The sequence below is a fragment of the Podarcis liolepis genome, assembly GCF_965112155.1.
Source record: "Podarcis liolepis genome assembly, chromosome: 4".
Taxonomy (NCBI): Eukaryota; Metazoa; Chordata; class Lepidosauria; order Squamata; family Lacertidae; genus Podarcis; species Podarcis liolepis.
The window spans coordinates 60,336,162-60,350,187 of record NC_139558.1 but is presented as its reverse complement, the minus strand read 5'-3'; the positions used below and the strand labels follow the sequence as shown (position 1 = coordinate 60,350,187).

The 14,026-nt window shown below is 39.2% G+C and overlaps 1 protein-coding gene across 1 annotated transcript in view; it reads right to left on the bottom strand.

Moving 5' to 3' along the window:
• Positions 1-14,026, bottom strand: part of SAMSN1 (SAM domain, SH3 domain and nuclear localization signals 1) — a 75,717-nt gene that overhangs the window by 40,320 nt on the left and 21,371 nt on the right. Inside the window, exons 7-9 of the mRNA XM_083500697.1 lie at positions 12,830-12,892; positions 7,915-8,041; positions 6,950-7,329 (exon numbers count right to left, since the gene is read on the bottom strand). Coding sequence (XP_083356823.1) covers positions 6,950-7,329; positions 7,915-8,041; positions 12,830-12,892 — 570 coding nt within the window. The remainder of the gene's footprint in view (positions 1-6,949; positions 7,330-7,914; positions 8,042-12,829; positions 12,893-14,026) is intronic.

The following is a 14,026-nucleotide window of genomic DNA, read 5'->3' as shown; positions in this document are numbered from 1 at the left end:
TAATAAACAATACCCCTACCTCACTGGTTTCATATATAAGACTCTAGAGATATAAAATCTAGGAGGGTGCAATGACCACAAGGATGTTTTGTGTTTTGGAAAGTGGCGCATTGTAGCTTGTACAGAATAGCATAGTGGTCTTTTGGGACCCATTTGAAATTTTGAGAGTACCATGGGCACCACCCACACTTGTTGCCTCTTTTCCTGCTCCTGCTAATCTCTCCTCCCCAAATAGAGAAAAAACATGCATGTGTGCATGCACACTCCTCAATTTTACAAGTTATTTGAGTAAAAGTTGGATCTAGTAGAACTAACATGGAATTTAAAAAGTCATAGGGGATTCTCTCTCTCTCTCTCTCTCTCTCTCTCTTAAAAAATGTTAAACTTCAACAGCAGCCAGCACCAAACAACAAAAATATAACTTGGACCTATTTGTCTGGAATTTTGGAAGACTTTATATAGAAGGGCCTACTATGCCTACAAATTTCATTCAGTTCTGTCAAAAAAAGTGTGTTTGAGAGAGAGAGAGCTATAGTCATTTGTTGATGCAAGTCAATAAAGAGGCACGGAGCTTCAGATTTTCAAAATTAAGGTGCTGATATCAATCTAAGGCAAAGCAGCACAAACTAAAATGGGCCACTTTCCAAAACACCAAACAGGAGTGTGAACCTACTCTTGTGGTCATTGCACCCTTCTAGATTATATCTCTATAGTCTTATATATGAAACCAGGTGTATGTCTGGTGTACTGCTCAGCTCTTAGCACAGTGCTTCATGGTTTAAAAACAAATCAAAACTTTGTCAAAAGACCCAAACACATATCAACAGTTGCTAAGATAATATTTTAACCTTCAATTATATACCCTCTCCCTCCGCCCTTGTAAAATTTGATGCATGAATAAGAAATAATGGATAAGTACTATATCTTTTGAAATGGCCTCTGTCTTTCTGGAGTTAACAATAAATATTCCGGAGAAAGAAAGCTTGAAGCTTATATATCACCCTTCAGATGAGTTATCATTTAATTTTGTTATTCTGGTCACTGTATATATTTATGCAAATCTGAGGAGGCAATATCATGTCAAGATGGGTTGATCAAAATGGGTTGACTACCTAACAAAGAAAGATTACAAACATGATGAGTATTTATAAGGTATCCTCATAACTATTTTCTTTTAAACCTTTTAAACAATTGAATAAGAAAAGTGCATTTATGGGCACAATCCAGCCTTCTTTTGGTCTATGCCCGGCAGGAGCTAAATCATGAGTCCATTAATTTTGATACAGTATTGTAGGAGAAGTTCCCTATGGATTAGACCCTATATTTATTAAAAGCCATTCTAGCATTTCAGAAATTCATGTTCAGGTTTCACTCTCTCATCAAATTTGTCATGAGATTTTGCGTAGTTTCACATGCTTAAATCTACCTTGTATTCGTGCAATAGAGTCAATAATAAAATTGTTGGAAGAGTAAAATATCTCTCATTTTCATATGTCTGGTAATGGCAGCTGAAATGCCATCATAGACCTGACCAAACTCACATGAAATTATTGGAGAATAAATGCAACAAGAACACAACACACCTAGTAATGCTTTATCATATCATTTGGAAATGCACATTGAACGCAAGTTCATGCAATTATAAATTCATTTATTATACTCTTGGCCATTGTTCCAACCTTTAAAGCACCAAATAAACCTTTAAGAGGGAATCAAACCACCTTGATAATTCAAACATTAATTCCTTTTCTGCCCACTGCTAAAATCTGTGTGATTAATAAAAAGAGAATTCATATGTAGAGTAATATATGAGCTTCCCTTTGCTAGAATATTTATCGTTAAACGGGTAGAAAGAGGCCATTTCAGGAGATATAGTGCCCACCCATATCTATTTCCTCTCTCCATGCATCAGAAAAATTACAGCAGGTTGAAGGCTGACCTGATTATCTCCTTGTCCTTGAAAGTTTGACCTCTGCACTAGTTGTTGAAAATACCAAACAGAGCGAAAGACTGACACTCGTAACATTACAAGCACATAATTGAGTTAAGCTGGAATCTTGAATGAATTTTAATGCCTGGAAAGTTAATGTAGTCTGAGAGTTTTATCTTTTTAATTTTCAAATGGTCTAATATGAAGAATGCATTGCACAACATTGATCATAAAGTGGGACAGGTGAACAGGGAGCATGTGAAACACACACACTATTGGGGATGGTTATAAATGGCACCTGACTACCTCAGATCAGTCCTTTTTAGTAAACCACAGATTAGTTGTGTATGTTACAGGTTACAAAATTCCTCCACCCCCGTGTAAGAAATCGCTTGATAGTAATACCTTGGAACATCACATTTGATAATGTTACATGCAGGATTGTTCATGCATATGACCAACCATATTGTAAAAACATACTGTAGTTAATAGTAGTGAAAACTCAGTGTGTAAGATCAGAACATATATTCAAGGTAAAATGGATCTCTTTCATTTTCTGTAGCCCACTAGCATTTACAAGTGATGCATCACAGATAAAGAAATTAGCTGCCAATGGGACTTTTTGTAGGTTTATTATAAAATTGGATGGGTTGGATCAAGATTGACTGTTTCACAAATGAAGGGCTCCTTCTACTCATAGAAGGCACGAAAGCTCCCCACTGGCAGAAGAAAAGGAGATAACTGACCTGTCTCTCAAACACAAGGCCCCACAGGGGCTCTATCTTGTCAGTAGGGGTGCCAGCTTGAATAAAATATGGGGGGCAGGTAAGGCCCACCTCACATAATCAATGCCAAGATGTGGTGCACACACATCATTTGAATGGCAATCCCCATCAACTGGGGGGTGGCCAAAGGGATCTCAGTCCCCAGGAGGTGGCGCCTATGCTTACCAGCATTTAAACTCAGTTTATTAGTCCTCGTCCAGTCCACAGCATTGGCAAGACACTAGTCCAGAGTCTGCACACCCAGTCCCATTTAAGATGTTACTAGTGGTGGACCATGGGGGTCTCAAATTTCAGCAGTGCCCTGTGTGGCACCAAAATTTGGTGCCCCCTGCCTCTCACCCTCCATTCTACATCATGGCTGTGGCAACCCCTGCAGTGCCCTCGAGGCTCCATGCTTGATGCAGCCAAACTGGTCGTACTCCCCTAAATCTACCTCTGATATTACAGATAAGTAGAACTGTGCGTCATCAGCACACTGATGGCATTTTGCTCCATATCCCCTAATGATTGCTCCCAATTGCTTCATAAAGATGTTAAATAGCACCAGGGACAAAACAGTCCCCTTTTGCACCCCATAGCACAAACACCAAGGGGCCAATGAGCATCCACCAGTGCCACTCTTTGGAACTGACAGGGCATGTACGATCATACCTCCTGTAAAACAGTGCCTCTGACACCCATCTCACAGATCCTGTGCAGGAAACTACCATGGCTGATAGTACCATGACTGATAGTATCAAAAGGCACTCCACTTGTCCTCGTATCAAAGTACTCCACTTGTCCTCTACCAATCATCAGGTTGACCAAGGCTGATTTGGTGCCAAAACTGACTCAAATGCATCCAGATAACCAGTTTCATCAACAAACCTCTAACTCTCAAGGATTTGTTTATTTGTTGAATTTATATTTCATCATTTCCTCCAAAGAGTTCAACAGTTCTCTCCCATATCGTTTAATCTCCACAACAACTCTGTGAGGCAGGTTCAGCTGAGGGGCAGTGACTGGCCCAAGGTCACCCAGTGAGCTTCATGGCAGAGTGGGGATTTGAACCCTGGTCTCCCAGGTCCTAGTCTGACACTCTAACTACTACACCACACTGGCTGCCATTAATTAACATGCCATAAGCATAGCAAACAACATGAAGGCAAGTCCATAACTATGTTATTACTTCTCAATGACTAAGATTAAATGATATGTTGAAAATATGAGAAGCCTTATCAGACACACAACACAGAACGTGCAAATTACTGCACACCATTTAACGGATAACACTTCAAAGCAGACTCGGTTCACTGATGGTTCAGCTGAAAGTTATCAAGTGACATCACTGTGTAATATATATTCATGTGTAAATGTGTCCACAATGCATCATTATCAGAGAGCAGAGAAGTTTAGCAAAGCCTCTCCTCCTCCCAGAGGGGAGGTGTTGTGAGTGGGAACCGTTCCCATCTCCTAGCTGCCATGCCCCCCCCCCAGCAGGCCAGCCAATAGGGTTGGCCTAGGGCAGGGATTAGCCACATTCAAGCGGCTGTGGCAGCTTCTGCGCCTCATTCTGCCCTTGGAAGACGTCTAGGGCCATGGCATGACCCCCGGTGACATCAGGGGAAGCTTCCAGTTGTATTTGCATCAACAAGCTCCTCCCAGTGGTTGTTAACCTTCAGATGACCCCTCCGCTGCACAGGTGGGGTCATATATACCGGTAGATTGTTTGATCCAATGCTTAAGCCAATACCACTCACATGCTGTAACCAATAAAAGTTGAGTCCTTTTTCAGCCCATTAACCTAAATTACTTGTGTCCTTGTCTCTTATTCACCACCACACGGGTTCAGGTCCTTGACTCACAATGATGACTTTAAAAGGGGAGGAATGGGCACCATAATCAAAGTAATTACATTCACCTTTCCCAAGTAAAAAAATCAGCAAAAGGCTCCATTGCTTCCTTTTGTACTATATAAACTGGTATGGTCTGAACATCTCACACTGCCTCATACCAAGTCAGACTAGAGGACTGGCATTTGCTCTCCAAGAACTGAGACAGGCCTTTCCCCACCTTTCTATTTTAACTGGAGGTGCTGTGGGCTACCAATTTATTCTGATGAAGCTTTAGATTAGAAAGATCTGTACAAAGCTGAAAGAAGGAGAGTCATTTTGGAGTTGACAAGAAGAAAAACAGAACACACTTTAGTCAGAGGATTTGCAACATTATCAACAGACTATATTTCAGAGACATAGTGTGAAGTCTGCCAAACCTTTGTTTTACAAAGCAGCTCCAAGAGCAAGCAGCATGTAGTGGATGACCTTTCAAGCTGCAAATGTGATGTTATCTGTCTTCCTATCTCTGATTAAAATCAAGATCAACAAATATGTATTCTGATTAATGCTAAAGCAGAGTCTGCTATCAATAAACTGTTTTCTGCCAGGGCCATCAGTTCAAACTGAATTTATTTCTTCACGTAGTGTCATACTGCTGAATTGCCACTGTTTTGTCTCATATACAATTTGAGTGGCACATTCAAACTTTTCATTTCTTTTAAAAGTGCAAATTTCATAGTTTGCTGTAGATAGCAATGTTCTCCAAGCCTGTATCACGTGTTGGGCATCTGTGTGAAGTGGGGCATGCCAGTCTTCTAGTTTGCAAAGAATCTCATTGGCCTGGTCAGACCAGGCCTGTTTACGTAAAATTTGCTTAAGCAAGGGAGCAACACTAGCAAAAAACTGAAGCAGGAAGAGAACTGGAGTGAATTTTTTATATTCTCTACATTTTTAATATCTTTGTTTTGGTTCCTATTCCGTACTTGTACCTTACCAAAGACAACTGTGGCTGTCTTTTGTCTGTCAGTCAGCCCAATTGTATCAGTGTCATATTCAAGTGCTGGTATGATTTAAACATGGATGCAAAACTAAGCTTAACATACTTAAAAAATTAAACTTCTGTGGCGTTTGGGTACATGTGAGCTCTTAGCAAAATCTAAGGTGAAAAAACAGGCTGTGAGTGTGAAGGGCCTGGAACAGTAAGTAATATTGGTTGTCAGGCTAGATTAGTGAAGGAAGCAGGAGCAAGAGTATGGAACCATATTCTTAAGAGTATTTTAAGTGCCAACCTTGAAAGAAGTCAAATAACACATCCCGCACAACAGGCAAGGTTTTGCTGGATGAAAAAGGATAGTGATTTAACAGGTTGTTTTCTTCAAAATACTGAGACAAAAACCACTTATCTTTAATAGATGTTATGATCTCCTTATTCTGAATACTAAGGTGGAATGACACAAATATAAACAGATTTTACTTTTTGATACTGAAATCTAAGAGCTTTGTAGTTGTATTCTTATACTTAGTTTTAATGTTTGTTTTTACATTGACGTTTGAGTCATTTTTCTGAAAAAACAACAACAAATAAATATTATTAATAAAACAATAATAATATCCAGTTCAAAATCCAAATTTGTCGATCTCATAATGCTCAGGTGTAACAAAAATTGAACACTATTCTCTCTAGAAGTTATTTTATGTCTCAGAATGTAAAATGACATTCTGCGGTGTGTCATGTGTGTACCCAAAGCTATCTGCCCTGACTAAGCATTTATTGCTTGCTGTGAATAATGTGACCAGATCATCTAACCAAGTAGACTTTTGTTTGATGGTAAATTAATTCTTATTATTGTTTCTTGCAGAAATTTAACATTGTTAATGTTGCCCATCCAGGTCTAGTTGAATTTCAAGTGCTATGTTGTGTATGTAGCTAAAACTAACAACAATTTCCTAAGGGTCAATATGATAATGGGTATATGCACAGCACTATCAGTGCATGTGATGATAATTCAAGCCAAGAGAGAAATCTATGAACCTTTCAATCTCTCCCCCCACTGAACCTTCTCTGAAAAACTTTGTTATGTGTGAATCCATTTTGAATTGAGACAAGGGTAGTTCCTCCAGAACAAATTCTGAACCATCAGAGCTTGACTTTCATAATCCTACAGTTGCTACAGACACATTAGCACTACTTAACCATTTGACAAGACTATAATGAGCAGGTGACTGGGATCATCTGTCATGACAATTATGGGAATGAATAAAGGCAATGTCAGGTTTGGATCAGATTTGTCTTTCAGGATTTTTCTATCACCATTCTCTTGGATGCTTCAGCCATGTCACAGGTAGACTAGAATAACTGCCAGATGTATCCCAACAAGTCTTTATAGCTGAGCTAATTAATTGGAAGGAAAGCAACTTACCCATGAATCTGGGAGATCAACGTCCGTGAGAGAGGAAGTAAGACGGGGCTGGTGAGAGCAACAAGTACATTTTTCCCACTCCTCTATCCTTGTAATCAGGAAATCACAGGGGCACAGCTGGTTGTCAGGAAAAGGTTTCCAATCACTCCAGAGCTGAAATTCAGTTTCTGAACGGATGGAAATATTTCCTAAGTTGCTTAGTCTGGAAGTATAAGATCTGCCCAAGGAAGTCGATAGAAGGTCTGTTCTTGTCTCAGCTTCATCCTTTCGCCTTGTATTCTCTCTCAATACTTTCTTGTCCTGGGATTTGGTTAATTTCATACATGATGTTGGAGCTTCATCCTCATCTTCGGAGACATATACATCTTGTGGCAGTGGATCTTTAAAAAGTTTAGAAATAAAGAAATAAAACTGTGGTTTGAAACAGTGTTTTATCTTCCCACCCATCCCCAAAGACACATAGAAATATGGGGATGCAGGCAATTCTGTACTGAACTTGTGGAACTACTAACACACACTTGGTAGAAAGTATATGATATTTGTAAGAGTTGATCTAGGAAACTGACCCCACAATTATGACTTACGCACCTAAGGTTTTATGCAGAGATGGCCACATTTGAATGGTCTATCCCCACATGGGAAAGTGAAGCCAGCAGAGGTGAGGATAGTGTGCATGTTTCACATGATGAGCTGCATCAACTCTTGAGGTATTGTCTGAACTAGTTTGCAGACATTCTGTTGAAGCAAGGAAGTCTCTAACTTCCCACTGATCTCACAATTCCTAGATTCTTTCAGCTTACACAGAAGTCACTATAGTCTCCCCAGGACATATTTAATTTAAATAAATGAGGGAAGAAAAAATTTTATGCATCATTTACCTACTTTGGTACTTATTCTCTGAACCTACATAGAAAACTGAAAAAAGCGCAAGCGTATATAGACTCAAAAGGTGTCCCTTTACTTACTGAGAGGTATCAAAACATGTTTGATGTCATCCAAACTGTGTATACTGGCTTTCTTAGTTTGCACTAATTTCTGCAACCGTTTTAAAGTTCCCACTGTTTCTGATTTATTTTCATCAGATTCTGCAACCTAGAGTAGAAAAGAAATATATGGTCAAAACACATTGAAAAGTTTGTTTCCCTCTCTTAGAAGAAGCAAAGAAATACAGTGTAATTTTTTTTTTGCAAGCTCCAAAGTTACTCTGAGGTGTTCTCAAAGGTGCTACAAAAATATTAATTAAATCAGCCAGCTGACTGATGCAATAGCGGCATGATTGCTTGAAGGACAACTTGAAAAATAGTCTCATGGAAAAGGTTGAATTTCCATTTCTTGGAAATGCACATTTTCCTGGCTTTCTAAACATCATAGTTTCTACTGCATCAGACTACTAGTTGACCTAATCAAATATTGTCAAATATTGCCTACACTAACTAGCAGCAGACAGGAGTCTTTCTCATGTGTCTGAAGATCCCTCAATAATAGTGTTCCTGGATTGACTGCACTACCTCTTCTCAGGTTACAAGCAGTGTGTGGCTTTGAAAGAAGACAGAAGTTACGGTGGAGATAGTCAGCCTTTGGCCTTCAAAAATTAATGGCAACCTCTCTCCCAAGAAGCAAAGAAATACAGTGTGATTTCTTTACAAGCTACAAAGTGACTCTGAAGTGTTCTCAAAGGTGCTACAAAAATATTAATTAAATCAGCCACAAGTATATAACTTGTGAGCTTCTTTCTTTGTGAAAGAATAAGAAAGGAAAATATGTAAGGATGCACTAGCTATGATTATGGAACTGTAGTATTTCACTGTATATAAGAAGTGCTATGCCTCATTCATTATTACTTATTGACAGCTGCTAGACATAGCAGTGCAGAAGCAAGGTATGGTGGCAATGCCTATTTCTCTACTTTTGAGTTCTTAGGATTTGGTGGCCAGAGGTGTATTGGTTCAGAACTATCTATATTGATTTTTGTTACCAGTAGGCCTATCTTCCACAGAATAAGAAAAAGAATGGGTGGGAAAGTCCTATTGGTTCTCTGTTTATGCCTGCAAATAGATCTCAAATCCAAACCAGACAAGCTGTTTTTGCAATAATTCAGATAGTAAAGGCTGTTATACAGAACCACTTGGCACATAGCTATTAGTGCTACACTAAACCATTTGTGGTGCAGCAGCTTGACACTGGTGAAGTGAGTTTTTCTTTTTTGTGGCTATGTTTGCATTAGTGGCTTAAAACACTGCAAGATCATTTCCTCTTGCTGCATTTTCAAGTAGCTTTTTTCCACTGCTGTTCACAGCAAAGCAGGACTGGAAATATCTCCAACCAGTTATTTATTTGCATGCACCAAACTGCAGGTCAGCGATGCTTTCATTTGCACATGCGCAAAAGCAGCCTGAACTGTTCACACCACGACGGAACCATGAACTGTTCACACCGCAACGGAAAGCTGGTTTGAGAAAAAGCTAATCAAAGAGGAGTATTTTTCTAAAAGCTACAGGATGCAGATGGAGTGTGGCTAATGTCATGTGAACCTGGCTTTAAAAAACAGTGGTAGGAGCACACTGGAGCCACAGTAAGCAGTAATGTGAACACATTCTCTATTGTCATAAAACTCACTCCTTCAAAAGGTATGAAGGAAGTTTGTGCACCAAGTCTGTTCCCAAGCTGTTTCTAGGTCCAACTCATATTTTGGTTTAACCTATAACATCCTGCACTGCTTAGGACCAGCAGTATCTAACGTATTGCCTTTTCTCATATATACCCTTCCCTTAACCCTCAGGTAATCTACAGAGACCCTTCTATGAGTGTCTCCCAAACCTGAAGATCAGAGGGAGGGCAAGAAGGGAGAGGGCCTTTTTCATGGTGGCCTCCTAGTTATTGAACATTCTCCCCAGAAAAGCTTGCCTAGCGTATTCATTAATATTTTGCTGGCATCAAGGAAAGTCTTCTTTATTCTCCCTTGACTTTACCTTAATACTTAAAACATTAATCTTAACACTTTGGAGTCTGTTTCTATGGTGGATAGGGTGGATGTGTTTTTGCTCTGTTACGTTATTTTGGTGCTCTGGAACCAGGTTTAGGCTCCTGGGTTTTTTTGTGTTTTTTTAAGTATACATGTGATGGTATTTTATGAATTCCCTGTTTCTGTTTTTTTTTTAATGAATCAATAATTCAGGTTATAGGGCAACTAACAAATACAACAAGGAAAGAGAGAAAGATACGTGTTTCCATTTGGCAGCTATTTTGTGCTCATCAACCATTGGGTTATAATTCAAAAGTCTCTTTAAGTACTAGTATTTCTGTTACACTCCTTCATGGATCACTGCCTTGCCGTAGCGAAGGGGCTTGAATAACTCAGAGAAGCTATGAACTATGCCGAGCAGGGCCACCCAAGAAGGACAGGTCATAGTGGAGAGTTTTGACTAAACGTGATCCACCTGGAGGAGGAACTAGCAAGCCACTCCAGTATCCCTGCCAAGAAAACTCCATGGACAAAGACAACAGGCATGTGCCTGGTGTGCTCTGGTCCATGGGGTCACGAAGAGTCGGACACGACTAAATGACTAAACAACAACAACAATATTTCCGTTACAAATGTGTGGAATACCATTACTAAGCTGGTAAAGGGTAGTTTCACAGAGTACCTTACCCTAGGAATATGATATTTTACTAGTATAAATATGTAATACACTACATTTTTGAGTAAGCTAATGGAAGAGTTCTGAAACAAATGGTTCTTCAACCTAACCATAGATTTCAGAGTACACAAATCATATGAAGAACTGGCAGGTTTGTAGAATAGGGAAAATATAATGGAGAAGAGATTACAAAATAATAGGATCCTGAGATGCAATATAACATTACTGAATATGCTGAACCAAGCGTGACCCCCTGAAATATAAGAATGATTTTACATATCTGAGAATTTTTCATCAGAACTCTATTTGAAAGATAAAAAGCAGTCTATAGTTTTGCATTGGATTTAATTTTATTTGATGCCATCCTCAGCTGGTGCATGTTGAAGCAACTCAAGTTATGTTTGAGTGTGTGGAGTTGGAATAGAAAATCTAATTTCATTCGCAGTCATCTTAACAAGAGATGCAAAAGTCTGCATCTGGGGGAAGTTGCATGTTCATTTAAAATATGAAAACCACTTGTTTGGGTCAGACATGCTTGAGATTATAATGCCATTCCATTCACAGAATGAGACTTCAAAATGCAGAAGGGGTCCTTTCCTGAGCAGCTGGAGTCCTGTCATTAATGGATGTTCCATCTGTTCATGCAGCAAATAGATTCAAGCCACTGTGCAGTACTTTGGTGGGTACCACTCCACCAAAAAGCAATGGGGATAATTATCAGTGAAATGGCTTCTTAGCTGACAACACAGAAATCATCACATTTTAGCCAGAAGCAAACCTACCCAAGTCAAGTGGATTGTTTAGCAGACAACGTGTCCAACTCTAATTATTAACTGAGAATAACATCGCTATGAATTTTGAACTGAGGTCTGAACTTGTATTTTATTTGAGGGGTAGATGGTTGAGCGTCTCAAAGTAAAACGGGAATATAATCTACTCAAACAATTTTGCTAATGGATGAAGTGTAATCCTCTTTGTTTTAAGAGCAGTTACTGTGGAGAGGGGGAGAGTTTTATGTTAGCAAAAGTCATGTAAGCAGAACAATAAATGCAGTAGTTATATTTTACTGATGCAAACTGTGTTAATGAAAGCTTTGGAGTTTTCTTTTTTGCTTTGATTGATAAGCACCAAATGTTCTGGGGCTTCATGACCACAGCAACTTATCAGAAACAGGATCTGAAACAGTTTCAGAGCATCACACTACTATGTGGGGGTAGGGGAAATATCAACTACTTGAACAGGAAGGAGGGAGGTTGTGTATGAAAATGAATGAATAAAAATTAAATATATTTATATCTGGGACAAATAAACCTATTCTTGTCTTTCTTTTGAGTCACTTAAGCATGTGCCTATATGAATGGGTCACAATTATACAATGTATGATCTATGCTAAACCCATACGGATATCATTTACTCTGAGATTTGGAAGAGAAGAGCTGCTGGTCAGTCTTGAGTCAGAAAGGCAGATAGTGTGATCTGGAATATGGCCCCTTTCTATATTCCTAACCTGAATAGTACCAGAAAGCACACAGTTATGGAGAATATACTTTAAGACTTCATTGTTTGCACTTCACCTTAGTGGAGAGAAGTACAGGGAAGCAAATGGGGCATACTGATCTTTCACGGCAGCCCCTGTACACGATAAAACATTAAAACTTCCCTAAATAGGGCTGCCTTCACATGTCTTTTAAAGTTGGATAGTTATTTATTTCCTTGACATCTGATGGGAGGGCGTTCCACAGGGCAGGCACCACTACTGAGAATGCCCTCTGCCTGATTTTCTGCCTTGTTCTTTGTGCATCTAGAAGGGTGCAGGGCTGCGTTTTGGTCAAAATTGGGGAGTGTCAGGTATGGGGCTTCTAGGCTTAATTCAGCTCTCCATCTTTCCATAATCAAAACACTGCCTTATCTTAGTTGTCGTGATCCTACCAGTTAGCTACATTGGTCAGCATTTGACTAGCACAAATTTTTAATAAACTTTTTTCTTATCAGAGTCCTTGTAGATAAGGGGAAATGGGGGCAACCTGATCTCCTAAAATATCCGCAGGCACAAATACTATTGAGGCACACTCAACTTTGGCTGGCAAATCAGTGCGAGGGCACAAATACATAGATCTAAAAGAGTTTGCTTCTATAATGCTCTGCATGTTCATTTAGTCAAAGAAAGCTTTTCAAAACACTGCAGCCAATGTATGATTCAGCCAAAACGAAAAAGGAATATAAATTGTAGAATCTCCCTTACTGTATCACTGGATGCACTTGGGACATGGTTCTGAGGTGGAATCCACTGTTCAAATGTCATTACCTTGGCCACAAAAGGGTAAACAAAATGTCAACAACAGGAATTGCAACAGCACCATGTAGATATATCATGAAAGCAATTGGGCTATGCAGAATGCATTTAAAATAAAAGATATCAATAATACCAATGAGGTAGATTTTTAAAATCAGTTGATTGGCTGTGAAGCCCCCCACATAGTTCTCTGTTGTCAAGTAAGAACTGTCCAAGAAGAAGAAGCAAGCCAAAATTAACATTGGGACTCAAACTTCATTCATAAAATAATATAGATGCTACCCTTGGGGGGCATAGCTCTCCCAGGCTGACTTACAGCATCTTGAATTGCTTCTCAATGACATAATGGCCTAGTTCACATGTAACACTAATGGCCTTGTATGAATGAATAAATGTCCTGGTTTGCATTTAGAAAATTACGGCCACTTTTCTTCTCCCTCAGAGCTGCTACTTCCACATCATCAGGAGCTAAGCCATGGTTTGTGGTTTGTCTCACTCCAAACCAACCACAAGTTGCAACACACCAGTTGAGAGATATAATTGTGTAGCAACTTGCTTGCCCATTGATAAGGGAACCCCCTTTGGTTCATTTTAATTTGTTCACAGATTTCTGAGATATCAATAACAACAGCATCATTAGGAACACCTATTTCTGCTGTGTCTTCTAGTTCTTCAGTGTTCAGCAACTGATGAATCATTAATTACCTTTATATTATTATGCACAGGCCCAAGGGTCAGGCTTCTTTAATTGCTCATACTAGTGGGTTAATTAATGTAGTCTTTTGAAGACAAGTGCCTGGAGACACAGTATATGTTTATAAAAATTGAGAAACATTCTGGACACATACACCAAACTGGAGCTGGCTAGATTGATCAAAGCACTTAGGGTAGGTCTGTGCCAAGTAAAATTTCACAATACTAATTTAATGGCAGCCTAGTTATGTGTTTGTGTGTGCTACAAAGCATTAAACCCTTATGGCTCATATATAAAAAAACCCAATAACCCACTGAATAAAAACAAATCAAGAGAGGTACTCAAACTTTCATTCTTTACTTAGTTCACCAGATACACAAACCTAGTGTGATTGTGACACGTTCATAGGAACCTGTCTTGAAGCAGTTTCCTGGCCACATTTATTTAAAAGA